Genomic DNA, 27,116 nt, shown 5'->3' with positions numbered 1-27,116 from the left:
AGACAGTTTGACCCTGGGAGGGAGAAATCCATCTTCAAAACCTGTATTGTAAACTCAGGAAGCGGATGTGTGCATGTTTCCTACCAACAATGTTCTCCTTGGCAAGGCTATTGTTGAGTTCTGTTGTGCAACAGTGCTGAGAACCAAGTGAAGCAGTGAAAAACCAATAGAGGTACAAAAAAAGCCTGCAGTTTGGCTGACTTTTATAACTCGCAGTGTTCTAAATAGTGCTGTTCAGATTTTTCTGTGATGTAGTTGCTTTGAATGCAGAATGTCATCTGCTGCTGGCATCGGCATGAACTTTGAAAAGGTCCCTGATTCAATTTTCCTTTTTCCTCTTTCCTTACTCCGATAGCTATTGTTTTCTACGCTAACATTTTGTAAACTTCTTTCTCTAGTCGCCTAAATCTTGGATTGAGGACACTTTTTTCAAGAGGGAGTGTGTGAAGTTTATCCCTTCATCCCGGGATCTACACAGGTACGTTTTTTTTCAGCGCAATGGTTAAAGCTTGAAACGCAATGATTTTCTGTTAATATGAAATGCTGTTTATTTAGTTTGCACAGTGCCATATTAGCAGCCATCATAGGAAATGTTTTCCTGAGAGCTGAATAATTTAGCACTGAGACCTTCCTTCCAGGAATATGAAGCATGTGCTTTCCTTGATAATGTGTCATTCTCACGCCATAATTTCCTGTTTCTTATAGATGTATTCCAGTTTGTCAAGTATGCCAGAACTTGATAAGGTATATTTTCAGCTTTTGGTACTATTTCTGTTCATCTCACACCACCAATCTTCGATGTTATTATAGATTTTAAATGAACAAAGAAAATCTGAATTGCTGCCTTTGAGGTACTCAAGCACGCATGCAATCTGCTTGCAAAAATGTGATTTGTTTTTGTTTTTGTGACAAAGGGCTATAATTTGAAATTAGAACAGGCTTTTTTCACAGCAGGCACTAGAACATACGATCATAATTGTCCAAAAAAACGGATGATTGTATTTTATTCGGTGTGTCGAGCCAGGATTTTCAATATCAGTGCCCGTGAACTACATGGTACTGGGTAATAAATGACCACTAATCATGCCTGTGTTTAATATGTGAAAATAGCTGTTGTGAAAAAGCCCTATTTCCCTGATCAACAGTAACCTTTGTATTTTTATTCCAACATTTGCACTTTTTTTTACGTTGCCTCACCTGCTATTTTCAATGGCTTAGTATTTTTACTTGCCAGATGCTGCTGTGGCCGCCTGATGCGCGAGCATTCATGGCAATTCTCTCAACCCCCCCTGTCCATCTATCCTGGTCCTGGTAATGATGTGGAAGAGGATTGGTATATTGAGCGCCACACCAGAGCTAGTCCTACCAATGCCTACGGGACTATAGACTTTCAAGATAGTGCAACACGTGCCTGTCGGGCCAAGGTCTGTGTGTTTACTAAGTGTAAAGATTGTCTCAACAGGAACATTTGATCATCGCTCGTGTAGTTACCAAATTTATCACATAACAAAACCCAATCATTTTGTTCAGTACTTGCAATTTGCCAAACCTTGCTGCCTCTGCTTTACTTTTGAAAGTGTAATCCTTCTAATATACATGAAGGTGGTCTTAAGTATTTGAGCAAAAGTGCTTTTCATCAACTGATATTGTTGCAGCAAGCCACTGTTTGCAACAGAAAATGTCCACTTACATCTATGATTGGAGATCAGTTCATTGGATTGTTACACAATTAACAATGACAATAGCTTAGGAGAACTTTCTTTCATAATTAGAATCTATAAAACTATAGACTACACTCACATGTGTTAGAAAAATGATGGGTGGAAAATGCATCCTATTTCAAGTCAGACAGGCAGCACTTAAACAAAGAGCCTGTAAGTTTCTAATATTCTTCCTTAACAGTATATTCGTGTCGCTGTGGACTCACAACCAGAGTCCTTGCTCCAACTGATGCTAAGGGAGTGGCAGATGGAGCGACCAAAGCTACTCCTGACGGTCCACGGAGGCTCCGAAAACTTTATTCTGCCCCATAAAGTCAAACAGGCCTTCAGTAAAGGACTGATTACTGCAGCTCTCAGTACTGGGGCATGGATACTCACAGATGGCATAAACACTGGTAAGTATTAATACAACCGTATGATATTCGAACACACATCTCAAATTCTGTATATGACCTGTGGTCTGGTCTTTTATATTAATGGTAGTATATTAGTATTTACTGTGGGGAGGGAAGTGTAGAAATCTGACAAATTTCAAGTGCACTTCAAGGGATATCCAGCTTTTTTTATAACATTACTGTATTCCAGTACTAAATGAAGACAGATTCAAAATCAAAGATATTGCGAGATTTACATTTTGTAAGGTGACAAATGCTTGGATTTTTTCTTTGTCTATCATCTTTAACTCCCGGCATTGCGTTAGATAAACAGTATTTAAAGAAAAAAATAGACAAAAAGACAAAACTGATCTCTGCATGTAGCATGTATGACATTGTCTAGCTTATACTGCTGTGTGTCTAATGTGCAGTTATCCCACTTAGACAAGACTTACTATGTTTGAAATTGTATGGCCTATTGAATAATAAACATAAAAGCAAAAGATTATTGCCAGAAAGCTCTTTGGCGGATTCCAATAAATCAGTGAGCTAAACACAGATGATGGGCTGCTGGTGGTAGATTTACAGTTGAAATAACTGTGAATATGCTTTTGTAGTTGAGAATCAGAACAATGACAATATTTACATAATCTCAGATCTAATCATAATGGATGAGCAACAAAAGATGGAGAGTACTGTCTGAAAACCTGCCATTTAAGATAACTATTCTAATTCATTAATTCAATTGTATGCCTTCATGGCTATGAAGTAGCCAAATATAGATTTTATTGTAAAGTTATTGCATATGTAGTTTTCAGATAGTTCCTCAGAAGTTATTACATAAAATTATAATAATGTTGATAGTACCTATTTCCCAAAAATATGGTCGCCAAATTCTCTATTTATGTTGCCTTAAGTACTTGTAACAACACTGGGAATATTGATTCTCATCCCCTTGATTTTCTGCTAAAAAGTAGTATCTCAAATATTCTGTAGTGTTTTTTCTCATCCGGAAGAAGTAATTGAAATGGCTAATTTTGACGGTTTAAAAACATTTTTGAATGATACTTAAATTTCATGTGAAGGGAGGGCTGAAGGGCTGATTTCTATAGCTTGACCAACAACCACTTCAGATCAAAAGATTTATTATAGGTTGTTCAGATAAATTTCAAGATTTCAATGTGACATTTAATATCCATTCAAGGTGTTTCTAAGTATGTAGGTGAAGCTGTAAAAGCCTTTGGCGGTCATGATCTAAGGAAGAGAAACACAGTTGGTGTCACACCATGGGGAGTGATAGAAAACAACCAAGACCTCATTGGCCGAGATGTGAGTTGAAACGTTAAAGTTGACATTGTACCGTCTCTCTTGACACAAAATTTTCCAAGGTAGTGTTTGACAGTACAATACAATGTGAGACAGGTCTTCAGGCCCTATCAGCCGTTGGCGAACCCGCTGAGCAAGAGAGTTTGTCTCAATGGTTTCCACTCCCATTTTCTGCTGGTGGATGATGGAACACTGGGAAAACATGGCTGCCAACAAAACCTCAGGAGGAAGCTGGAGAAACACATCCAATTACAAAAGATACACCCAAGTGAGCCATTATATATGTGCCTGTTTGTAAACTTGTGCACACACAAAGAGGGTAAGGAGAGAACAGATAATTGATCAAATATATATCACTATCAGACTAATCCTTCTTTTGTAGGGCTGAACCAAAGAGTTCCTGTGGTGTGTGTTGTGGTAGAAGGAGGCCCAACCACTGTGTCCACAGTGTTGAACTATGTGAGCAACACGCCTCCTGTGCCAGTGTTTGTGTTCGAGGGGTCGGGCAGGGCTGCGGACCTGCTCGCCTTCTTACACAAGCAAACTGCCAATGATAGGTGTGTACACTTACTTTAGTGAACAGTTTCTGGTTCGGGTTTCTTACTGTAGCTCAAGGAAATGGATTATAAACTTGGTGTGCCACATGTGAAATGAGAATATTAGTAACTGTGTTAATATATTGTGTTTTAGGCAGTTGGATGCAGACATTAAAGAGGATTTCCTTAATAGGATCAGTGAAGTGTTTGCAATAGAAAGGCCAGAAGCCTCCCACCTCTATACTTTACTTCACGAGTGCATGGATTACAGACAGTCAGTAAGTGAAACAGCAGTTGTAAATGTTTGCAAGCAATGTCTGTACACTTACTGCATATCTAGTCGCACAATGAATGCCTTTTCCAACTAACAAAGATCTAGAAACACACTGCTCTATCTTTATGGCTTGGCATCATCTTTTCATTGCCGCTTGGATGTTCATGGATTTCTTTTTTTGGAGCCTTGTACATATGTGCTATGTATGACTAGTTTCCCTGAATTTTGTCTGACAGATAACCATCTTTGACTCAGAATCAGATGACCAGATGGCATCAAATGCAGCCATTTTAACCACCACATTGAAGGGTCTGTTTTTCCCACTTGGTTGTAATAATGAATATTTATTATTCCAACAACGGTCCATGTAGGTCAATCCAGTGGCCTACTGATATGGTTTTATGGTGCATTTCTATTGAACAGCATTGTTACACAAGGTTGCTTTTCAGCCACCAAAAATAGTGCTATAGTTTACAAATTGCTCATAGTTGGACTGATACAGTTGGTTTATTGTATGAATATCAGCGTTTAAATTCTATTTTATGCTTTGGTTCTATGCAATGAATAGGAACGAAGGCCAGTTCTGCAGAGCAGCTGAGCATGACCTTAGCCTGGGACAGGCCTGATATTGCACAGAAAGACGTCCTGGTACATGGACAACATTGGCAGGTGAGGTTGAAAGTAACTGCAGATTTTTGTTTATGTGGCACTGTTGCGAAGTGGTATTGTTAATATGTTCAAAATAATCTGTATCTTAATAGCGACTATTTTCCCTTTTGTTCAACATCTAGCTGGGTTCCTTGGAGCAAGCTATGTTGGATGCTCTGGTGATGGACCGTGTCAGTTTTGTCAAACTACTGATTGACAATGGGATGACTATAAGTCGCTTCCTTACTGTGGATCGCCTCGAGGAGCTTTATAATACGGTTATTATGATAAATTGTCTAATTCTAGTGCTTTTGTTTGGCTTTTGTTTCTGTTTCCTTTTGCTTCCCCTCGACTCCCTTGTTGCTATAAAGAAGGAATTCTTTTGTTTGTGGCTTTTCAGGCACAAATTGTAAATCTCCTGTTTTGATTGAAATCACAATAATGCGCGCTAAGTGTTTTGCACAGAGCTTCTCTGTGTTGCCTGGTCAATTGCTTTCAGAGCTTTTTCCCGGTTGTTGTTTTTGAGATCACAAGACTCTTTGTCATCTTTGCACTCACACTTGGCTTTCTCTTCACTGCCTTTATCTTTTGTGTATTAAAGAATGTTTATTTATTCATATCTCTGGGATAATAAGCCCCCCCCTAAGAAACTAGTTGGATCCAGAGCTGCTACTGTACATGCAATTTTTGGTCTACTGCAGATTTGTCTTTTGTGCCTTGCTATTAAGAAGTACCAAGTTTAGTTTTTTTTGCACCCGGAGATCCTGTAATTGGTATTTTGTGTTTACTTGTGTACATGAATAAAATATTTTTGCTCATCAGCCACAAGGGCAGACGGATCGTTTTCTCCACCATCTCGCTGAAGACGTGAAACAGGTATAATTGTGCATGCATTTAGACTGACTGCAGAAAAAGCCCAACCATATTTACTAAGACACAGCATTTTATACCGAGTAGCAGTATTTGTGTAGAGTCATTTACCATATATACTTTGTACTTTTTTGTGTGAGAAGACCTCTCTGCCACAAGGTTACCGTCTTTCTCTCATTGACATGGGCCTGGTGATTGAGTATCTTATTGGAGGAGCGTACAGAAGCACTTATACACGGAAACAATTCAGAGCTGCATATAGCCGTCTACAGGGCAAGGTGAGAACGAATTAGCTGTGTTTTCCCTCTGCTAACATCTGATACAATAATCCTCTTTTGTTTTCGTTTTAATGATTTTTAATCATGCCCCTTTCACCTAATTAAGGCAATAATGTTTCTCTCATATTTGGGTGTGTATAGGAGGGGAAATGGGGGAGTTCTGCATCCTTGTCTAAACAGAGACTGGGATTGATACCAAACACTAGAAGGGGCAAAAGCCAGGACCTGCATTTCTTTAGAACTGCTCAGCCCTATAAACGCAAGGTTAGTTTTTTTCAAGTGAACATATAAAGTGAACATATATATTTTTTCCTAGATCTCTCTGAAACATCAGGAGGCTAATTTTTTCAGATAAATGGTAGATTCCCTATTTTTTATCTGTTCAGAAATCTCAAAATCATCAGCTTATTTTGCCGCCATGCTTCTTCTATCAGTCTCCTGTACAATTAAATGGAATTAGTTAAGACGATGGAACACAAAATATCAGTAGCTGCTCTTGTTTGTATTGATGAAGATAAAATTCACCAACATTTTGATTTGCATGTCTCCTTTTGGAACTCTTTAAATTTGTCTTTTTATTTATTTTTGCTATCGCTCTATTGCTCAACTTTCTTTGTTTAAGATCAAAGATGAACCGTTTTGTCATTTCGAAACAAGAAAATGAATCGATAACCATCTTCATCCAACATTGTCTTTTTGGTCCTTTACCTCTACTTTTCATCATTCTTTCTTTATTTTGCTTTTTTTTTTTCTACCTAGGACCAAAATATCTTACCCAGTTCCAATCAAGAGATAGTGCTGAGCCCAAGCATTGGTGATGCTCCACTACTTGTTCCCTTTAACTGCAATGACTTGTTTGTGTGGGCCGTACTGCAGCAGAGGCAGCAGATGGCACTCTTCCTATGGCAGCATGGCGAGGAAGCCTTGGCTCGGGCCACAGTGGCTTGTAAGCTTTACCGCTCAATGGCTTTTGAAGCTCGGCAGAGCAGCCTGGATGACAACATCTCGGAAAGATTCAAAGCATATTCGCTGTGAGTGTCTGAGTGCCAGTTTCTGCCTGTGTGTCACTGTCCATATTTGAATGTATTTACAACTTAATTAGGTTTTTTTAAAGTATAGAATAAAGGTCGAATTGCTGCGTTGAGATGAAATGTGTCTCTTGAAAAGACTGACTAAACCGTGTTTTGGATAAGCAGTTTTAAGTTCTTTTTGTCTGTTATCACACAAACTTTTCATTTGGATGCTCTTTTGCCTGTTTGGAATCTGAACAGTAACTGGCAAATGTCATTTAGTTTCAGATTAAGTTTTTTAAACAGTTGCTTTGATATTTTTCAGGTTTATGATCCATTATTCCTTTGAGTCTACACTCATAAACTTAATTAACTCCCAGGCACCTTGCTCTTTGCAATTTCTTTGTTTTAGTTATAATGAATGTTGCCGTAGTGAACAATTGTTCATGCAACATAAAGTCCCTGGAATTGTTTGATCATACAAATGTTCCTTTTTTGATGTTCAGAATTATATGTTCTGTGCAAAAAATCTCATTCAGAAATACATAGACGAAACACATTTATGCATACAAATATGTTTAGAAGTGTGCCATGAAAAGAACTCAATAAGACTGTCCTCATATTAATCAAATCACAACTTCATCACAGGAAGTACTGTTAAAATTGTGTGCCAGAGCACCAATTGATCTGTGTGTTTCTCCAAGGCTCTGTTCGAAATCACCTTTTGCTCAAAACTCTTATTTTAATCTTAAACTGAATCATACTGAGCCCTCCATTACTGTTCAAATGGCAAACAAATATCAGTTGCATGATGAGATCATGCTCCTGTGGAACTGCTCACTTTATCTATAAAATCAGTGATTTGAAGCAGCAAAAGTTTGTTCTTCTGAAGAGAGACAATACCAGTTTATCTGGAAAGCAGAGAAAGATAGACAGAAAGACAGTGTAAGGAATCCTCTGTCTCACTTTGAAGAGTGACTCCAATTTAAGCTTCCTGCATTTAACCCGTAACTTCATCTGTTTACAGTCTATTTAATTCATTTGAAGAGTTGTTCCAATAATGTCAAAGAAAGAACTTGAACAACTTTTATTTGCAGTTAAGTATATTACTGCAATTATTTATTTAGAGTTTCCACAACAAGCTCTGGGCTACAGACTGCCCCAAGAGTTCGAATAAAACATTAAGGGAAAGCATTTTTTGACATGCAACAATGACCTGGCATTACCCTGACAATATTACAAAATCCCCAACCCTGATCACATTTGAATCTGCGCTAGAAAAACATTTTTATATTTGCTAGGGCACTTCCTAAATTGTGAATTTTTAAATACAGATGCTGTGAGTTTAATCTTCTCTTTGTCATTTTACCATGATATATTTTGTATCTTGATCTATGCAATGTTTAATTTTTTCATCGAGCAATTCCTCCAGCATACAAGTTAGCTATGGAAGCATATGCCTGTCTTGCTTTCTATGAACTTTCCCCGTCTCTGTGTCTCAGTGAATTTGGTCAGCTGGCGGTGGATGTTTTAGACTGTGCGTTTCGTCAGAATGAGCAGATGGCCATGAAGCTGTTGACGTCTGAGATGGAGGAGTGGAGCCACTTTACCTGCCTTCAAATGGCTGTTTCATCATGTCATAGACTGCTGGTCTCACACTCATGTACGCAGACATTACTCACTGATCTCTGGACTGGTCCACTTAACATGAGTAAAAACTCCTTTATGAAGGTAAATATTATATAGTTAGGTAAATATTATAGTTCATTGTATCCTAACCATGTTTATGATACCTGTTATTCCACATTTTAATATGAAAACTGACCCCATAGAATAATCACTTAAAATAGAGTGACCATAATGCAGTGTCCATCTAAAGCCACGACTATATTTTAAACTATGCTTAAACCTTTCAACAGAAACCCAAGCATCCCATCACAGAAATATTTCCCATATGCTTAATTGGACCATATTAATTGTAATGTGGCCACTTTTGATTGCAGCTGGATTCAAACTTACCTCAGAAACAATTAACTTTATGTTTGACAAGCTCACGATACAAATGGATTAAAGAATTCGATTGCTGTCTGCTACTCTGTTCATTTAGTCTTCTATATGCAGACCAAAATAAGATGTAAGATCTAATAGTGTGTCACCGTTACAATGTGTTATCAGTTGTAAAAAGTTAATGACATACCTGAGTAACCAGACAATCTTACCTCACCTTAAACCCATATTAGATACAAACATAATTTGATTTTTCTTCGCCTGAGTGCTTTTACAATATCGCAGATTTTACTGCAGCTGTATTTGCCAGTGTGCTGGCTCAGAGCCTGCTGTTGGGACCTCCATCTGTCCAGCGGCCCCATCTACAGGACTGTCTCAGAAAATTAGAATATTGTGATAAAGTTCTTTATCTTCTGCAATGCAATTAAAAAAAACAAAAATTACTTCTTTATGATATTCTTATATTTTGAGATAGGATTTTTGAGTTTTCTTAAGATGTTAGCCATAATCAGCAATATTAAAATAATAAAAGGCTTGCAATATTTCAGTTGATCCGTAATGAATCCAGAATGTAGGACATTTTTGTTTTTGTAATTGCATTACAGAAGATAAAGAACTTTATCACAATATTCTAATTTTCAGACAGTCCCGTACGTTGTTTGGGCCTCATACATATCTTTTTTTTTTTAAATGGCTCCAAGTAAGATGCTGAGCATAGCCCTGCAGCCACAGAGCCACAATATATCACATCAGCTTATCATAATATCATGGTGTTGATGACGTGGGGCATTTTGGCAGGATCCCTAAATTCTGTATTCTGTATTCATATTCTTGTATTCAGCTTGGATATGCAACACTTGAACAATTCTGTGTTGGGCATTCACTTGTATCCCTTTCTTTCAGATCATACTGAGCCTTATTCTGCCCCCTGCCATCTTGTTTTTGGAGTTTAAAAGCAAAGCTGAAATGTGCCATGTTCCACAGTCTCCTGAGGCAATGCTTTTTGGACGTGACCCTTTAAAGTCAGAAGCTACTCTCCAAGAAAGTGATCATGTGGTGTGCAAGTTGAAAAAAAAAAAAGAAAATGCTCTGCAAAATTGGAAACCTAATGGACTCAGAATTGTGATTTTTGTCAATATTTTATCATAGGGACGACAGGATGCAGAGATTGGGCTGCCATCCAGAGACAGGTTTCTTGGTCCCGTGTCAGAAACAATTTCCTCCGTCACGACACATTGTCTGTCTGGTGTCACAAGACTCAGTGAATTCTACACAGCTCCTGTGGTCAAGTTTTGGTTCCACACAGTAGGTCCTCTAAATAACTCTTAGAATTATATATTATTATTATTATCATTATTATTATTATTATTATGATAAGTAATAATTAAATTGATATTTATTACTTTTGATACACAGATGTCTGCAGTACAAATGTCGGTTGTTTTTAATAAAAAAAAGAGTATTTATTTGATTGTACATTATATACTAATAACATTCTCTAACTCTTTTGCTGTCTATCACAGATGTCCTACTTAGCCTTTCTGATGTTATTCTCCTACATTATCTTAGTGAAGATGGGTGATCAACCAAGTTTTCAGGAGTGGCTGGTCATATTATACATTGTGTCCACTGCAGGAGAGAAAACAAGAGAGGTGAGTGTGCTTGCAAGAAACAAAGACAGTATTGATAAATATTGACAAGAGAGAACTGTGTTAAATGTTAAAAAGGTTATAAGACAGGTGTTTGATCAATGAACCTTAGACATGTATTTTGTAGTGTGGGGATTCCTTTGTTCTACTGTTGTTGTAAATGTTTGTTTTAATGTAATGTTTAATTGAAAAATAGTTTTGACTTCAGTTGTAGATATTTTTTCCCTCCTTAATCACCACTTCTTCTTTATTTTTTCATTTTTTTTTTACTATTGCTTGCATGTGGTAGTGGTGATAACTTTTCAAAAGGTAACAGTTTCATAAATTGTCAAATTACAACACATGTACTTTGCTTGATATGTACTAGGGATACATTTTTCAATTTTTGTGTCATTGATATTATCCCCTTCTTAGGTATTGATGTCAGAACCACAGAAATTGAGTCAGAAACTGAAGATATGGTTCTCCGAGTACTGGAACGTGTCCGACTTCGTTGCTATTGTTCTATTCCTGGCTGGATTGGTGATGCGTTTGCACGCTGAGCCCTATCGGACAGCTGGGCATATCAGTTACTGTTTGGACATCATATTTTGGTTTGTCAGGCTGATGGATCTCCTGGCTGTCAATCAACATGCTGGGCCTTACCTGACTATGATCACCAAAATGGTTTGTGTGACCGCACATCATCCTTCGGAGAGAGATCTCAGATGGAAATGCTCTTTAGTTTAAATTCTCCTTTGTTTCCATCCAGACCACTAATATGTTTTTCATCGTGGTGATGATGACAATAGTCCTGCTGAGCTTTGGTGTGTCCAGGAAAGCCATCTTGTCCCCGAATGAGGAGCCATCTTGGAGCCTTGCTCGAGATATAGTCTTCCAGCCCTACTGGATGATTTATGGGGAGGTGTATGCATCAGAGATTGACCGTAAGTCGTTCGGATGAAATACTTTATCAATTTTTTATGAAAAAAAATCTGGAGTAGCTTTGATGACATCTATGATGCTTTGAGATCCTCAGTGTTGTCAAAGTCATTCTTCCTCCATGAAGGAATGTCTCCATATTGGTGGTTGATACTGTGTGTTTAAAATGATAATGTTGAGAAAAAGTGGCGCAAAGTTAGATAGAATGCAATTTTTGATTTTTATACACCCCTCACAACCCTCAATAGTGTCTTTTTAGGCCAAGTCATATACATGCCAGTATATCATGAGTTCCAAAGGAAAATCTGTCTTTAGAAGGTAGATCGTCATTGATTTAGAAAATAAATGGAAAGATAGGAACATCATTTCATCCCATCTTTGTACATTAGAATGTTCCTTATTGGCATTTTAACAATATATTACTTTTTTCAAAAGGGATCATTGATAGCAATGATTATGTTCGTGTGTCTTTACAGCATGTGATGATGGCCATCCATGTGCTCCGGCTTCTTTCCTAACGGCGTTCCTTCAGGCTGTCTATATGTTCTTCCAGTATATCATTATGGTCAACATTCTCATCGCATTTTTCAAGTAAGCTCCCGTATCCCCTTTCTCTTCTCTTCTCTTCTCTTCTCTTCTCTTCTCTTCTCTTCTCTTCTCTTCTCTTCTCTTCTCTTCTCTTCTCTTCTCTTCTCTTCTCTCATCTGAATCTATTTTCAAGCTTTAAGTCAGCATTTGAAAATATCTGCTATTTATTTCAGTATTATCTTGCACTTAACAGTAACATCTACTTTGATATGGCATCAACATCGAACAAGCTGTGGAAGTACAATCGATATCGGTACATCATGACTTATCTGGATAGACCATGCCTTCCTCCACCGTTTATCCTTCTCAGTCACATGACCCTGGGTTTGAGGGCCATTTATAGGAGACTTAGTGGAGAAGCGGAGCAGGAAGGGAGATGCTCTGGACTCAGTGAGTTTCTTAACTCTTTTTCTGTAAACATTTAACTTGTCTGTTGTCACCGTGCATCCATTACAAGAGGCAGTTCTTGCTTCCCTCCACCAGAGCTGTATTTGGGGCCCGAGGACTGCAAGAAACTTCACGAATTTGAAGAGAAATGTATACAGGCATACTTTCATGAGAAGAACGAAGGCCACCATTGCAGTCAGAGTAACAGGATCAAAGTTACTGCTGAGAGGTTTGATTAGCATTCTTATTGATTTCTGTTTGGAAAATGGCAATTGGAAGTTCATAGGAGGAACAGTTTTGGCTACGTTTGTACATCCTTCACCTTTGTATTCCACCTGTTTCCCAAAACCCGTCGGAGTTAAAGTCACAGTTTTAAAGATCAAATACTTTTATCATGATCTTGGACAGAAACATGAAACATTGGAGTATCCATATGTAAAAGATGGAGGGAACATCTTCATTTCTCTCTGTCAGCTGTTTATATGATTATATAGTTTCTTTAATCAGTATAAAAAAATGAAACATTGCCTCTAATAGTTTATTTCCTTCTCTTTTAATTATTATCAAACAAAGTAGGTGAAATACAGAGGAATTGGCTTAAACTTGTGTCTCAGATCAGTAAACATAGGTTCCTCATAGGTCACAGATAAATCTATATATCCAACCTTTTATTTTCTACTGATAGAAAAAAGACATTTTGTGGTCTGGTCAGTATTTTTATTGACTTAATTGCTCACAAGCAACCCCTACCTATGTGCTATGCTCTTAAAATCATCAGCTAAATTGTTGCATGTTAATGTCATGTTAAACCTGTTGGCTTTGGCAAATTCTTCAACAGCCAAAACAATGTGATCACTTTATCCCAGTTTTAATAAGATTTTTTCACTGTGCCTCACTAGGGCTGAGGAGATGAGCACAATGGTAGAAGAAGTCTCAGAGAAGGTCAATTTCATCCAGGACACCTTTGCAGAATTGGACTTTCAGCTAGGTCAACTACAGGACCTTTCCGCATTGGCCGTGGACACCCTCACCCTGCTATCCGCCTCTGACAGCCTACATCAGGAAGAGGCTCGCCTGGCTCAGTGCAGACCCATCGCGGCATCCCAACATGTCGTCCCTCACAGCTGGGCACACTGTGATGTGCTTAATGTGAGACGACTAATGGCCAAGCCATGTAACAGTACACCACCTTCGTGGATGAAGGGCGAGCCGTTGACAGCAAGTAGAATGACATCGCAGGAGGGCCATGCTGGAGTCAGGGGGAACAAGGTAAGAAGACGTGGACACGCTGACAATGGACAGGAAGAAGTGAAAGAGGTACAAAATGGGAAAATTGGGATCTTTTAAAACTGTTTTATCTAGTGGTGGGAAGTAAAAAATAGCCAATCTGATCGCAATATTTCAGCTCTGTGGACGGGAGCAAGACAAATTATTTTTCCATAGAAGTTAATGAAAAAATGAATACTTTTCTCTCAAAATGTATTAACAGATTTCTGTCTTTTTTTTTTTTTTTTTTTTTTCCCAGGAAACTCAATCTGCTAGTGCTCTTCATACCAATGAGACGTGTCTTGGTGTCTCCAAACAAGCATCCCATATTTCGTTTTTGCATATTTTGGGAGGTGGAAGTCATTTCAGCAGTTCCAGAGATCATGCCCCGTTTGAGCCATGCGGGCCATCCCGCTGCGTGTCTCCTCTTTCTCCACGAGAAAAAACCCTAGAATCCCCACCTCACAAACTCTGGGCCTGTGATCCACATCTGTACCTCAGTCAAGAGAAGACCTCTATGGAGGAAGAGGAAGAAGAGGAGGAAGACGAAGATGAAGATAAAGAACTGGAGGAGACGGAAGAACGGCAGTCTAATTCAATCATTTCTGGATCCGCAAGCGAAGCTGTACTTTTGTCAGAGCCTGGTCAAGTATCCGAGTGCTTTGAAAATCCCGCCTTTTGCCAAGATACTAACCAATCTGTTGCCGCGGTCAGACCGTCCAGCCAATGTGTAAGACCCGTGAAATCCCCCAGGTGGATGTGGCTGTCAGTAGACCGTTCCTTCGGCCCCTGCAGGTCTTTGTCATCCAGTATGGAGAATATGACATTCTCCGGGGCATCTGTCAGTCAGTTGAGAGGCTCATTTCCCCACCTTAATGAATCATTGAACAAAGAGAATGGAAAAAGGATCTTTAATAACAGCTCTTCGCTACTAGGCAGCAGAAGCAGAGGTACTTTTGTTGAATGCATAAATTGTATTACAAATTGATGGTTGATATGTGAACATTATTTAACTTCAAGACATTGAAAGGAAAGCAACGTTTTTCCAATCCTCATTCCAGCATTTACTCTTGATTAAAGAGAGAATCTTGGAACGAGTCAAATTTTATAGATGATATTGCCAAGCGCATTCTTAGTTGGTTCATTAGCAAATCTCTGAGAAAAAAAGCTACATCCCATATATCTTTTCTCTATTGATTTTTCATTTTGGGTGCAACAAGATGCGTTGCTTTGGGATTTCCCTCTAATCCTCCCCCTGCATCAAAGAGTTGAGGGTCCACTCATGTTCCAATGGTTATATCCGTTTTATCAGCTCTTGGCTTGACAGCTTTTTGTTGTATACTGACAGAACATTCTCGTCTCTCTTTCGGCAGAGTGGTCCAAGTCCTCTGACTTTACTCAAATCGTAAACAGAAATAGAAGAGGCCAAAACAGGAAGAAGGTTAAGATCCAAGACAGCAGTCCGTATAGTGTAAGCCTTCCCTCCAGAATACAACTTTCATGTTATACCATCTGACAAAACATGCCTCTGTGACGTATTCATACATACATTCATACATTCGTACATAAAAATGTACATTTTACTCCAGGTCTCCTCAACTTAACATCTTTTTCTCTCATAATTCTTTTCATCAATAGTCAGCAATGCAGTCAGCATTTTCTGATGCCTGCTGGAGAAGGCAAGGAAGGTTACGAGGAGAATCTCCATGTTGGTCAGCTTCAGCCAGCCTCTGCCAGCTCAGTGAGAATCTCTTAAACTGAAGCTATTACGACAAATATTTTGTAATGTCAGCTTTGAGCCAGCATCAGCCGTATAGAAGATTCCAACTGATATTTTACCTACTCTCTTTATGGGATGATTGAGTATTGATAACGGGATTTTTTTTGTTTTAGATTTTGAATCAATCGAGCTGCAGCAGAAGCAAGTCTTTTCCCGTCAGGTAAATCTTTGATTCGGTCTTTTTCTGTGTCTTGGTGGTATTAAGCTTAAAGCTTTTGGGTTTAATTGTTTTCAGGATGTGTGGAGCCCTCCTCACTCAGCATGGAACAGCTGGGCCAGACCCACGAGCCGAAGGTCTTCGTAAGTCTTCCCTTCATCTGGTTTGCCATGATGGGGATAACATTTCAACAGATTACGGCAATAATCATGTGGATTTTTTTCTTCCTGTATCTCCGCTGCAGTTTACAGAGTAGTATATCCCCTGAAGGTATTTTGAACATACAGACACCTTTTTTGTCAATTATATCAATGTTATGTCTTGTGTTTTCTTGCTTCATATTGAGAGATTTTTGACTTCAGTGTCTTTTTAATCTTGAACAGCCAAGAGCTCCTCATTCCAATCCACAGATAATCTGTATCCTCACTATTCAGGTATTCATGAATTATTCCTCAATTATATTATATATCTGATTTGCAAATGAAGTTTTTGATGCTTTACATCCACTCACTGTTCTTTCTTTCCTGAATTTTTCAACCACAACCATCTGCTATTCTGGCTTTGAGTGAGTTAAAATAACTGAGTTTAAACTGTGTAGTTTTGACGGTATTGGACTTGTGTGTTTACAGCCGTGGAGAGAAACAATTTGATGAGACTTGCTCATACTATCCCCTTCACTCCTATTTCCATTTTAGGTAACTTTTTGACATCAACATTTATTTCCTTAATTTGGAAACTATAACAAATCTAGATTTTATTGCCTTTTCATGAAACACTAATCTATTCTCATTATCTACAGGAGGTAAAGAGGTAAGTGTCTATGCATTAGAGGAAGTACCCTCTAATTTTGAATCTGGCATGGTTTCCTCCTGGTCACCACAAGGGCTGTGTGCGATGCTTCAGCCGATGTGGAGTGAAGAAGGCTCCCTGGACGGGGGTCTCCGGCAGGGCTGCAGGGTTCTGTGTACTTGGGCTGAGCAGGAAGTGCTCAGACCCGGACTCATATATGTTGTAAAAGCCTTTAGGCCTGAGGTAGTTAATTGCTGGCAGAAGTATTTCCATGGCAACACAGCACTGCAGCTTTGTTTAAGGGTAAGTCTTGATTGGAAATTTTCATTATTTTCATGCTAACTTTTAACATCATGAAAGCACGTGTTTGATGTTCTTGAAGGAGATACAGCAGCAGAGAGCAGCTCAAAAGATGATGCAAGTGTTCAACCAGGTCAAACCTGCTGGCATGCAACACTCACCAAGGTCTGCTTGTGTTTTATCCTGTATTCTGTTATTCATTTAATTCACTTTAAATTTACTTTTTTTTTTTTTTTTTTACTTTACTAGTTTTATAGATGTATCATTGGTTCTGTGGCATTCCAACGGCCAGTGGCTGACTATTGAGAGGAACATGTCCGGTGACTTCAGGAAATACAACAACAACACAGGAGAAGAGATCACTCCCTCCTGTTCATTGGAAGAAATGCTTCTTGCTTTCTCCCATTGGACTTATCAATACTCACGCAGAGAATTGCTGGTGCTTGACTTACAAGGTGGGCCCGGGAAAAATCGTGCATGTGTCTGTGTGTGTGTGTGTGTGTGTGTGTGTGTGTGTGTGTGTGTGTGTGTGGTTGTGATAGTCAGGTTTTTTAAACTCCTTCTTTAATTTCTTTTCACATACATTTTATTGTGTTTTTACCAGGAGTTGGTGAAGAGCTGACTGATCCCACAGTAATTAAAGCAGATGACCAAAGGTACTGAAATAGCTAATCCCATCTCTTAGTCTTAAGAGCTTTAAGCATTTTGAAGTCTATGGATAAAAAAAAAAATGTTTGTCTGTTTTGGCCCTTGTGCAGTGGCAGCAGGGGTGAGATGTTGTTTGGTCCTGATAACCTGGGAGATACGGCCATCAACGCTTTCCTACAGAGACACTCCTGCAATGCCTGCTGCCACAGACTAAACCTGTCAGGTCAGTAAGCCTTTTATTTGTATTACTGTATACACGTGATTTTTTTTTTTCTGTTTCCTTTCATTTTTCATGCATGTGTTTCTATGACTATATTTGTATGTCATCTATGTCATTACTCAAGAGGCCAGTTTTGGCTGTAAGATAAATCTCCAACAACTTCAAATGAAGACAACACATATACAGCCAACTAATTAAGCCGCGAGTGTTCATTTATTTCTATAACAACGGTAGTGTCTGAGGCATGGAGGGTGGGCCCTGCTTTGTGCGTTGTGCTACACGGCCTTTGATTACGTATTAATCATGTCTTTGTGCTGCCGATGTGCTGCTGAGACATTAGCTTTGATTAGCTATTAATTAACGTCTCTGGGTAGACAAGATACCAGCATCTAGAGGATAACAGCTCGGAAAGAAACTGTGCTCAAAAACAAACAAGCCCGGCAAACAAAAACACAAACATTCAGACACTGTTGTTTTGATATTTCAAAGGTGCGTTGTGTTTCCTCTTCCTCTTCTTGTGTCCTCTCCAAGATTTCTCCAACAAATCAAACCAAATTATTCATGCTGGATGCATGGACTTCCTCCCAGGCCTGTCAGTATTCTCTTTCTTGTGGTAATGACTGTGATATTGGAGCGACATGTCGCTTACTGATGTTTGTGTTGTTCAGATTTAAGGAGGCCTCCAGAAAGAGGCGAGAACAGCAGTGAGGTAGAATCCACATCAGGGACTGGAGACCAAGAGGATAATTAAAACCAGGAGGCAACCTTGACCAGGATGTCATGCAAGCCCTTTATCTACACATGTACCGAAACAGCTCTACGCAGTCACGCACACATTTGCTCCCGCTGCTCTACGTTCTGATGTGGAAATTGAGAAATGGAAGAGTCTTCTCATAGACTGAGCACCAAAGATGAGTTTGCAGTAAAGTTTATCAAGGATGCCAATAACTTCTTTCAATAGATTTAACAAATCCATCAGGAGTATTTGTGAAGTATTTGTCAAAGTACATATCATGAATCTGTATCGATGATTTTAATTTTTGGTTCCCCCCCCAAAAAAAAATTTAAAATATGAAAATTAATAATTGTAATCGTGTTCCCATGTTTGGCTAAAATAAAACCCCACTGAAGTTGGTCAGTGGTTATGTGTGTAACAGAATAACAAGTCAGATGTGCACCCATAAAATTTCTTTTATTTTTTTTCTTCCCACAACAAAATGTCTACAAAAGCGATAAAATATAGAATTTAACAAAAATCACTTCAGACCTTCACATTATATATACACATGTTAAAGTAGGACACAATAAAGGGCCCTGCATAGCTCTGAACTTCAACTCTCTGATCCATCACACATGGATACTTGCGGCTCTCTTCCTTGCTGATGTATTCATACACCAACAGTAATATTCTTTCATTCTCATGTGAAAATGAAAAGTGTTTGTACAGAGGAGCTCATGAATTGGTAGCAGAGTCAGAGCTCAGAGTCCTGCAGAGTCCACTTTCACCAAATGAAAAAAGCATAACATGTAAAAACAGTTTGTTAGTGTAATCAAATACACAATTTTCCTTGGAGCTCCCCTTTTTTGATTGGTGTCTCAAGTAAACTTACTTAGTAAAGCATCTACACCCCATTCCTTCCATCCTTCCACTTCTCACTAACTATGGCACTTTGAAAATAAATGAAAAAGTTATTTTTTTATTTTTTTTTTATTTTTATTTTTTTATCATTTTTGTTTTGTTAGACATGTGTAAAAGAGGTTCTGTAGCCCAAACACCTATTTTAGGTTTTGGCTACAGTCTGCTACATTTTGTTTTATTTGCTCTTGCTTGGATGCAAAGACATTCTAAACAATAAATTAAATATTTTAAACACTACTCCAATTGCACGCATCTGTAATGCATCAAGAAAGCTTACAAAGCATTGGTAGAGCAAACATCTCAGTCTTACAGTCTCTCTGCATCTCTCTCACACGCACGCACGCTCACGCAGGTTTTCTCAAGAAAGGAGGAAGGAGATTTGGGTGGAGTGTATGTGACAGAGTACAAGAAATGTATATCCGACAAAGTGTATTAAAACTGTTTTGTGCAATTTGTCAAAGCCATCACATAGAATGTCGGCTACCGTTATTGTCGTCTCTGCAATGTCAGATTGTGTTGATGGAGTGGTAAAGGCGCATGAGTTGTTCAGCCCCTCGCACTGAGCGGGCTCCTCCATAACATTCAGAAAAGATTTCCCTCCCACTGCAGGTGAAGGGTCTGATCCGGTTCAGTAAGGCCAGTAAAGAGCAGGCCTTTCATGGACAGGTTAAACCAACTCACACATTCAGAGGTTGAAAGAAAAAAAAAAAAATCATGATTGAAAAACATATTTAAAATTCCTTGTATATAAATAAGAGTATTTTATTGAAAATGTTTCAGATTGTGAAAAAATTGCTTTATACTGACTGAAGTGATGTGGAATCCTTCCTAAACCCATCACCCACCCCGCCAATAAAGCCTCCCTCGAAACCCCCGATATCATGAGAAAACACAAATAAGCCCCAAATGTTTCATTGCAATGAAACGTCATGCAAATAGAACAGAACAACAATAGGCTAATAGTAATAGAAGAATAGTAGTCATAATAAGAACAATAATAATAGTAAATAGTAATAAAATAAAAAATAATCTTACAACGCAAACATGACAGTAGGAAATGCCTCCAGTTCTTATTGCTACAGTACCTTACTTACAGTGTTGTGTTGCCACTCGTTCTTGTCAGCACATCCCCTCTCACAACCCCATCCCACCCCCTCTGATTCACAGTCTAGCAAGGGAAAATAAAAACATCGCACACAGAAACTTCATTTTCAGAGTTGGAATTCACTGTCCCAAGGGTGTTGTCGCTTGATTCACAGCTTACTGGTGGACTTCCCACACTGTCCCAAAAGCAGCAAAATACGCAGTCAACATGAGTGGTGACAAGATTACACTATAGAGTATATATATTTTTGTTTTTCTTCTTGTGCTATGTAACAATATTTGTCATGTAGTCTGGGCACTAAAGAGATTTGGACAGTGAATTCATGCTCTGTACACGCATACACACAGACACATACTTAACAAAGCCTTGTCTGGGCAGATTCCATTTTCAGCATACACTATTGGCATACGCTGTTTTTATCTCAAAAAGTAATTATTTTATAATTACATTTTTTTTTTTTGTAAATTTCCAAAAATATTAACCCTCTTCTAATGCAAAGTCTGAAAAAGCTGCTCCCTGAGAGATGCTGTGTAGTGCATCGAGCCTTAATTAGCAAGTGATTGTCACAAAGAGTCACTGGCCTCTTATCTGGGGACGGGTCAGGGGTTAAATGAAGGATCCCAGGATTTGGAGGAACCCGTGAATTAGTCACTGAGAGGCAGCAGCAAAAAGAACGGGGTATAAAGCAGAGCACTAATGTGATAAAAACATGTTTTTGTCTTCGCATTTACCAAGTTAAAAGATTTGGCCACTGTGTAAATAACATTTGCATTCAGATGTCAGATGTTTCAGAGTCGCTTAGAAATATCTTACCCCGGGGACATCACAAACTAATGATTATTACAAAAACATCGAAGCTTAAAGTTTTAAGTGCTATCCCGACAATAGGAAACTAATACTATACGTGTTGTAATTGTCCGACCTCCACAAGGGTCACTTTCGTCAAAAAATATTTGGGCACGTGATGATAATTCTTGTGCTACCTCTATCGTGCCTCTTGGAACCTATGTTGATGATTATCTCATTTTCAAAGGAATCTCTGTCATCATACCGGAGATTTCAAAGCTAAATGCAGATGTATTCACAAAAGTAATGCATACAGAGCATCTAGTGGCTGAATTCAGAACTGCACGAGACACCAAGACGCCTCGCTGATTCTCAACAGCGTTGTACCGCCACACATGATGAATTATTAGAAGACATTAGATGATCAAAACCTCAGCGTTGGTAAACGCCCATTCAAACAATGTTGATTTTACACAGTGACCAAAGTCTGATTACAACACTTTAAGATAAACACACATAACCCATAGTTTGTAAGTGCTAATACGTATGACTAACAAAAAAGCAAAAAGGTGATTGTCTATCACAGTTTTCTGGTTGAATTATTAATATTGCAGTTTTTCATGTGAAAACTAATCTGAATATTTTTCACATCTGGTAACCAGTGCTCTGTGTATGTCCTAACCCCCAGATTATATCGTGTTACAAAAGAAACACTGTAGAGTCTGTGGCAGAATGAGGTGATTAGCAGAGATCAAGAATTAATAATAGTGCATTCTGGTTAAATTGCTACCCTGTTCTAAACAGCTGACAATAGGAAAAGAGATCATTGTGTTCAGAAAGGCAGTGTGAAAGTTATTGCTCTCTAGAGAAAAGGATCCTTCATATCCACAGCCCAGTGTGATGGACATCCACGGACTGGATTGTGCAAATATAGTTTGGCGGGATGAGGGCATACAGCATTAATACAGGTCTGAGGACTGGAGAGTTTCAAGTTAAATTCAAGTTTGTTTTCATCTTGTCATCATTTTGGTGACACGTCCGTCTGCTTGAACATTAAAATTAGTGTCCGCTTCAGTCAAGGCCCTGTATTTGAGGACAAAGGGGCACGGCGAGGGAAATTTGGGGACTGAGTACATTGTGAGGTCCTAGTTTCTGACTGAACGTTTCTGGATGATTGTTCAAAAGCAGTCCAGGTTTTATTGGACAGAATTATTGCAGCAACAAAAAAAACGTATTAATATGATGGCAAATTTGCCAGATCATCATTATTATTTTCTTGCAAAATAGAGTATTTATGTATACATTTTCACCTTGAAAAGTAGTAGCCATTATTTTCTTTTAAAATCCTTCATATGCTCTCTTTACAATTCTATAAGTTCTCATCAGAAGGTTATGAACAAAATCCAGACAAGGCTTCTATATATCGATAAACCCAAATCAGCTACCTTTTTTACCCATATTCTTTTACAAGTCTCAACTTTACAAAGTCTGTACAGAAGAACTATCAATTAAAATAAAACACATAGAGAATGTTTAATCGGTCACACTGGACCGCTGTATATTTAAATTAGGACTAACTTATTTTAACAGAACAAAGAAGTAATACTGGAATCCTCTCTGCACTAAAATATCTACAATAGGTTCTCTAGATCCACAGTCCCTCCCCAAATCCAGCTTCCTCGACTTCCCAATGTCATCATGTTAAAAAAACAAACAAAAAAAAAACCAACAAAACAAAGCAAACTAAAAAGATTTCTTTAAAGTTAAAACAAATTAACTTACCCATTTTTTAAAAATGATTGACAGCTTAAGATTGTTCCTAGATTTTAAAAGTCTGTACATTTCTTGTCAGTCAGTTCATTACAGGAGGACAGGAGGAAGCCCCGCTTAAGTTGTGGCTCGGGGCACGTTTCGTTTATATATACATTCTTCAGACTGTATCGGTGAACAGGATGGGATAAGTGCTGGACATTCCTAGTTTTGTTGGTGGTAACTGTAAGCTTGCTGACAGATTATCGTCACCTCCCTTGTCGAAAATGAAGCTAGGGAAGTTCTGGAGGCTGTAGTTGCCATGACCATCACATAATGACCACTTTTGCCCTGTCAAATTTGGATTCTTGTTCACTTGGTCTGCCATTGATGCAGTTTCATTGCAATTGGAAACCGTTGGCAGTCACTTGGGCATAGCCATGGCAGAGTTGGGGTCAGGATTGAAGAGTTCTTTGTAGAGAGGAGGAAATAGTACGTTGACCGTTTCTGGGTGGAGCTGCTGGAAAGCTTGGAGCTCCTCGGTATGTAGCGTGCACAGGGCTGACAACGTTGGGATACGGCTGATCAGCTGAAAATGACATTCACACAAACAAAAGAGACGGATAAAGTTAAGAGTTAGTTTTTAAGCGGGAGAAGGGTACTTGCGGATATACCTGCTTTGCTAACAGCGGAGAGGGTGTCTGTTTATTATGCCTGTTACCGTTGACTAAGGATTCAAATGAAGAGACGGCACCTTGCATATATATAAGATATAAGCAAGCAACAGCCACACTATCACATAAACACACAAATGCTTTTTTTCACAAGTTCCAGTACAAATCAAAGTAATAGATGAAATAAGATCAAAATGACTGTATAAATAATTTTACTGCGCTTGTGTTTCAAACTAATATAAACAAACAACATACGGTGAAATGTCAAATGTGAAAAAAGAAATAGTTCGGCCCCAGGGAAGCTCAAATATTAGATTAACACTAGAACACTAAGAGTCAATCCCAACAATGGAACTTGATTGTGGGACATTTGTTATTTGTAAATGTACCGGTTTCTTTTCTCCAGATACGGCATGTTCCTTTTATCTCCACTATTTTACTTTTTTACAGGAATACATAAGATATATTATAATATATAAAACATATACTCTAAATATATATAGCTTTGGTCATATGACACCTAAAATAGTTACGGTAATAGGTTTATTGGTATTTTTATTTGGACAGCAATTTCAGCAGAATTGACCCATTCAAAAACCACGGATATATTGGCGGGTATATTGAGTCAGCAATCCTCTTGCTTGTTTTTGACAACACGTTATTGCTTTTCACATGAACGTATAGGGTGCAATGTACTATGTAACTGAGTATTCCGATTCGGGTAGTATTCAACCGGGAGTGAGCTTTAGGCACATTTTAGCGTCTGCCTGCAATTTCAGCACCACGGACAGCGCCAGTTTCATCTGTAGTAACGAGTGAGGTCACTTCTGTTTCTAAGCCATCCGGCTTTGTCTGGGCCATAGATTCTCACCCCCCGAAAAGACAGGAAAAAAGTTTCACCAACATACTCCTTAGTCCCTGAACTCAAGGTTAACAAGGGTTATCGTAAGCAGGCTTCTCCTGCACATGGGCTAACTGTGTTTCATTTATCCGATGACCCACCTTAGCAAGTGCATCTTCGTCCATGTGGTTCTTCTGCATAATATGCTGCAGAGCAAAGTAGATCTTTTCCTGGAGCTTCTGGACCTTCCGGGGCTCCATGAGCCATGGTCGATCTAAGAAGACAAATGAAGAAGCAGTTTTTCATCTTTCAAAATGTTCCAATAGTTTTCAGTTGATTGAAGATGGGAGAGCTATTCGTAGTGCATAGTGCACTTAGTTACTTGGATAGAAATTTAGAGACAAGGACAATGACGACGTCTGATCGAGAGACATAAAAACATCGTGCCTGTCTCGTTTTCCATACTATTAGATACATGCTGTCCTTTTTTACGACAAAACTGGTGGATGTTCACTGACCTGTGGAAATGAGGACAGCTGCTGAGAAAAGAGCAATCTCCTCCTCTGTCAGCTGCAGCGAACACAAACTCTTTGCAAAGTCAAACACCGCACTCACCAAGTCATCACAACCTTGAAGGGAATCATGGAGAGAACAGGAGAAGGCATATAATGATTTTTATGATATATATATCGGTCTTATTCCGGAGCAAAAATACAGAAAGCAGCAAAATGAATTTCCTTTTTCTACTAAAACGATGCACAGACAGTAATGCCTTACCTAGGGCTTTGAACATCTGCATGCCTCCATACTTCCCCTCGAAGAGCACAGTGTTATTGAGAGGGTTGAAGGCCCTGCACATCCTTACCAAGACAACCTCCAAACAACCTAAAAGAGGGAAAAAGATTGATGAGATCGATAGTCAGAGCCCGATACATCTTTCGAGGATCATAAATTGTGTATAGGCAGAATTACGCACCTGACTTGAGAAGTAGGATCTGGTCATTCTGGCACAGTTCCATGAACCCTGAGATGCGCTTGGCAAACTCAACAACATACTGGATTGCATGGGTGATCTGAATGGCACACTGCTGCCACAGTACGTCTCGGGGCTGAAACCAAACAATTTAATATTAAATGAATGCACTTATGTTGCGTGTTTAGTTATGTTCATATCACTGCATTAATGTCATTTATAATAACAGTTACTGCCATCTTCTATGCCGTGAGCTTAATTTAAAATGAAATAGAATACATTTAACAGAATTTGAATCTTTAAAAGTTTGACAGATAAAAAATATTATTATGCACTGAGTACTATCTGTGTAAGTAACGTTGTTTGTAAGTTTTGTGTATCATTAGTTAATAACTAAGCATGGCTGTACACGTTTAGCAACAGTGAATTAGTATTCTGCGATCAGAATAAAATCAATATCAAATCAAACATGTGGGTATAATTTCTTAACACAAAATGTCACCTTGCTCTGGTACATTTTGACCTCTTCATAGGAGTGTGTCTGCCAAGCTAGCTGCTGCAACTCCTCTGTTGTGTATTGGCATGTCTCCAGGTGGGACTTGATGATATTCTGAGCAATACGATCTAAAAGAGGAGATTGTTTGTTTCAGTATTCATACCTTTTCATGCGTATCTTTTATATTTTACACTTTCTGCAAGGGTGCATAAGGTATGTGTGGCGTGCGTCAAATTTTAACATTAAACATTTCTCAAATGATAAGTTACTACTAACAGTTGAAGGAGTACATATACTAATAGTATACCTTATGACCAAGCTGTGTAAGCCCGTCTGAACTCCTATTTTGCTCTCAGATTAGAACTCCGACTCACACTTCTATCAAGTAATACTTGGTGGGTAATTTGTAGATTTTTGAAACCTTGATCTTTATTCTGTACTACTGTTTCACATTTAGCAAAAATGACATGGAATTATAATTACCCAGCTCTCCCATGCTGACGTTATTGTGGCCCAGCTGGCTGTCCTGGTAGCCTCCATAGCTGAAGAGGTTGGGTACTGGCGTTAGGTCATACACTGGTTCCTGCTTAATATGCTTCATGCCCGACATGTCCAAACCTGACTGATCAGGAGATGGCTGGGTGGAATCCATCCCATAGTAGCCCCCTGGAACTCCACCCGCATTACCATGGCCACCCTTGGGTAGGTCGATGACATGACCATTGGCATAAGTGCCCCCAATCTCATGGTTAAGGGTAGATAGTCCGTTAGTTAGGCTTGATGAGTAAACACGTGCAAGAGCTTCTGCTTCTCCTGTCTGTTGCTGCCGCTGTTCCTGCAGCCGTGCCTGGTGCTTCTGGACCTCTGCATATAGGCTGTCACGTTGCTTCTTGGACATTCGTCCAAACTTAACCGCTATCACAAAAAACACACACACACATACACACACGTAAGTTTTGCAATCCAAAATTAAGATTTAAACGCCCTATTTTGAATAGCATTCCAGGTAAATTAATGTGATATTGCGCAATCACTAGTTCTCCCTGATGTACAATGTTAAGCATATAGGAGCCTTACAACTTTATACATTATACCTTTATAGCA

The 27,116-nt window shown here is 38.8% G+C and overlaps 2 protein-coding genes across 6 annotated transcripts in view; one reads left to right on the top strand and one right to left on the bottom strand.

Annotated features, from left to right (window-relative positions):
- The first annotated feature begins 134 nt into the window (after positions 1-134).
- On the top strand, positions 135-18,929 carry trpm6 (transient receptor potential cation channel, subfamily M, member 6). 4 transcript variants are annotated; one of them, XM_086173887.1, is made up of 41 exons: positions 135-310; positions 399-478; positions 706-744; positions 1,235-1,424; positions 1,903-2,116; positions 3,300-3,424; positions 3,518-3,689; positions 3,804-3,978; positions 4,151-4,235; positions 4,468-4,540; positions 4,800-4,900; positions 5,023-5,157; positions 5,702-5,755; positions 5,893-6,027; positions 6,169-6,291; positions 6,787-7,058; positions 8,540-8,768; positions 9,948-10,100; positions 10,194-10,349; positions 10,568-10,696; positions 11,108-11,359; positions 11,445-11,619; positions 12,091-12,205; positions 12,396-12,592; positions 12,686-12,818; positions 13,489-13,858; positions 14,115-14,805; positions 15,229-15,326; positions 15,494-15,596; positions 15,749-15,795; positions 15,871-15,935; positions 16,037-16,062; positions 16,176-16,226; positions 16,422-16,487; positions 16,592-16,884; positions 16,964-17,046; positions 17,131-17,336; positions 17,486-17,537; positions 17,640-17,752; positions 18,239-18,341; positions 18,418-18,929. In XM_086173887.1, the coding sequence occupies exons 1-41, from the start codon at positions 272-274 to the stop codon at positions 18,455-18,457; spliced, it is 5,958 nt and encodes a 1,985-aa protein (XP_086030013.1). In that variant the 5' UTR covers positions 135-271; the 3' UTR covers positions 18,458-18,929. The 4 variants fall into 4 exon arrangements, with proteins under 4 accessions (XP_086030013.1, XP_086030014.1, XP_086030011.1 ...); XM_086173888.1 differs by having other exon boundaries at positions 4,112-4,235; positions 18,281-18,341; XM_086173885.1 differs by having other exon boundaries at positions 4,112-4,235.
- rorb (RAR-related orphan receptor B) overlaps positions 18,929-27,116 on the bottom strand; it is a 22,614-nt gene continuing 14,426 nt past the window's right edge. For both annotated transcript variants that reach the window (XM_086173891.1, XM_086173890.1), the window contains exons 4-10: positions 26,496-26,927; positions 26,019-26,140; positions 25,520-25,652; positions 25,321-25,428; positions 25,062-25,172; positions 24,705-24,817; positions 18,929-23,617 (exon numbers count right to left, since the gene is read on the bottom strand). In XM_086173891.1, coding sequence (XP_086030017.1) covers positions 23,453-23,617; positions 24,705-24,817; positions 25,062-25,172; positions 25,321-25,428; positions 25,520-25,652; positions 26,019-26,140; positions 26,496-26,927 — 1,184 coding nt within the window. In that variant the 3' untranslated portion in view covers positions 18,929-23,452. The remainder of the gene's footprint in view (positions 23,618-24,704; positions 24,818-25,061; positions 25,173-25,320; positions 25,429-25,519; positions 25,653-26,018; positions 26,141-26,495; positions 26,928-27,116) is intronic.

The sequence above is a fragment of the Fistularia commersonii genome, chromosome 26 (genome assembly GCF_037954325.1).
Source record: "Fistularia commersonii isolate RoL2024-O1a breed Wild chromosome 26, RoL_Fcom_v1.0, whole genome shotgun sequence".
NCBI classification, from domain to species: domain Eukaryota; kingdom Metazoa; phylum Chordata; class Actinopteri; order Syngnathiformes; family Fistulariidae; genus Fistularia; species Fistularia commersonii.
Note: the sequence above shows the minus strand (reverse complement) of the source record. Positions and strands in the feature narration are given on the sequence as shown.

Bases quoted from the DNA above. Each gene is read 5' to 3' on its own strand.
- trpm6 (XM_086173885.1), top strand. From the start codon at position 272: ATGTCATCTGCTGCTGGCATCGGCATGAACTTTGAAAAG. The intron at 11,360-11,444 runs GTTTGTGTGACC...GTTTCCATCCAG, and splicing joins TGACTATGATCACCAAAATG to ACCACTAATATGTTTTTCAT. The intron at 18,342-18,417 runs GTCAGTATTCTC...TGTGTTGTTCAG, and splicing joins ATGGACTTCCTCCCAGGCCT to ATTTAAGGAGGCCTCCAGAA.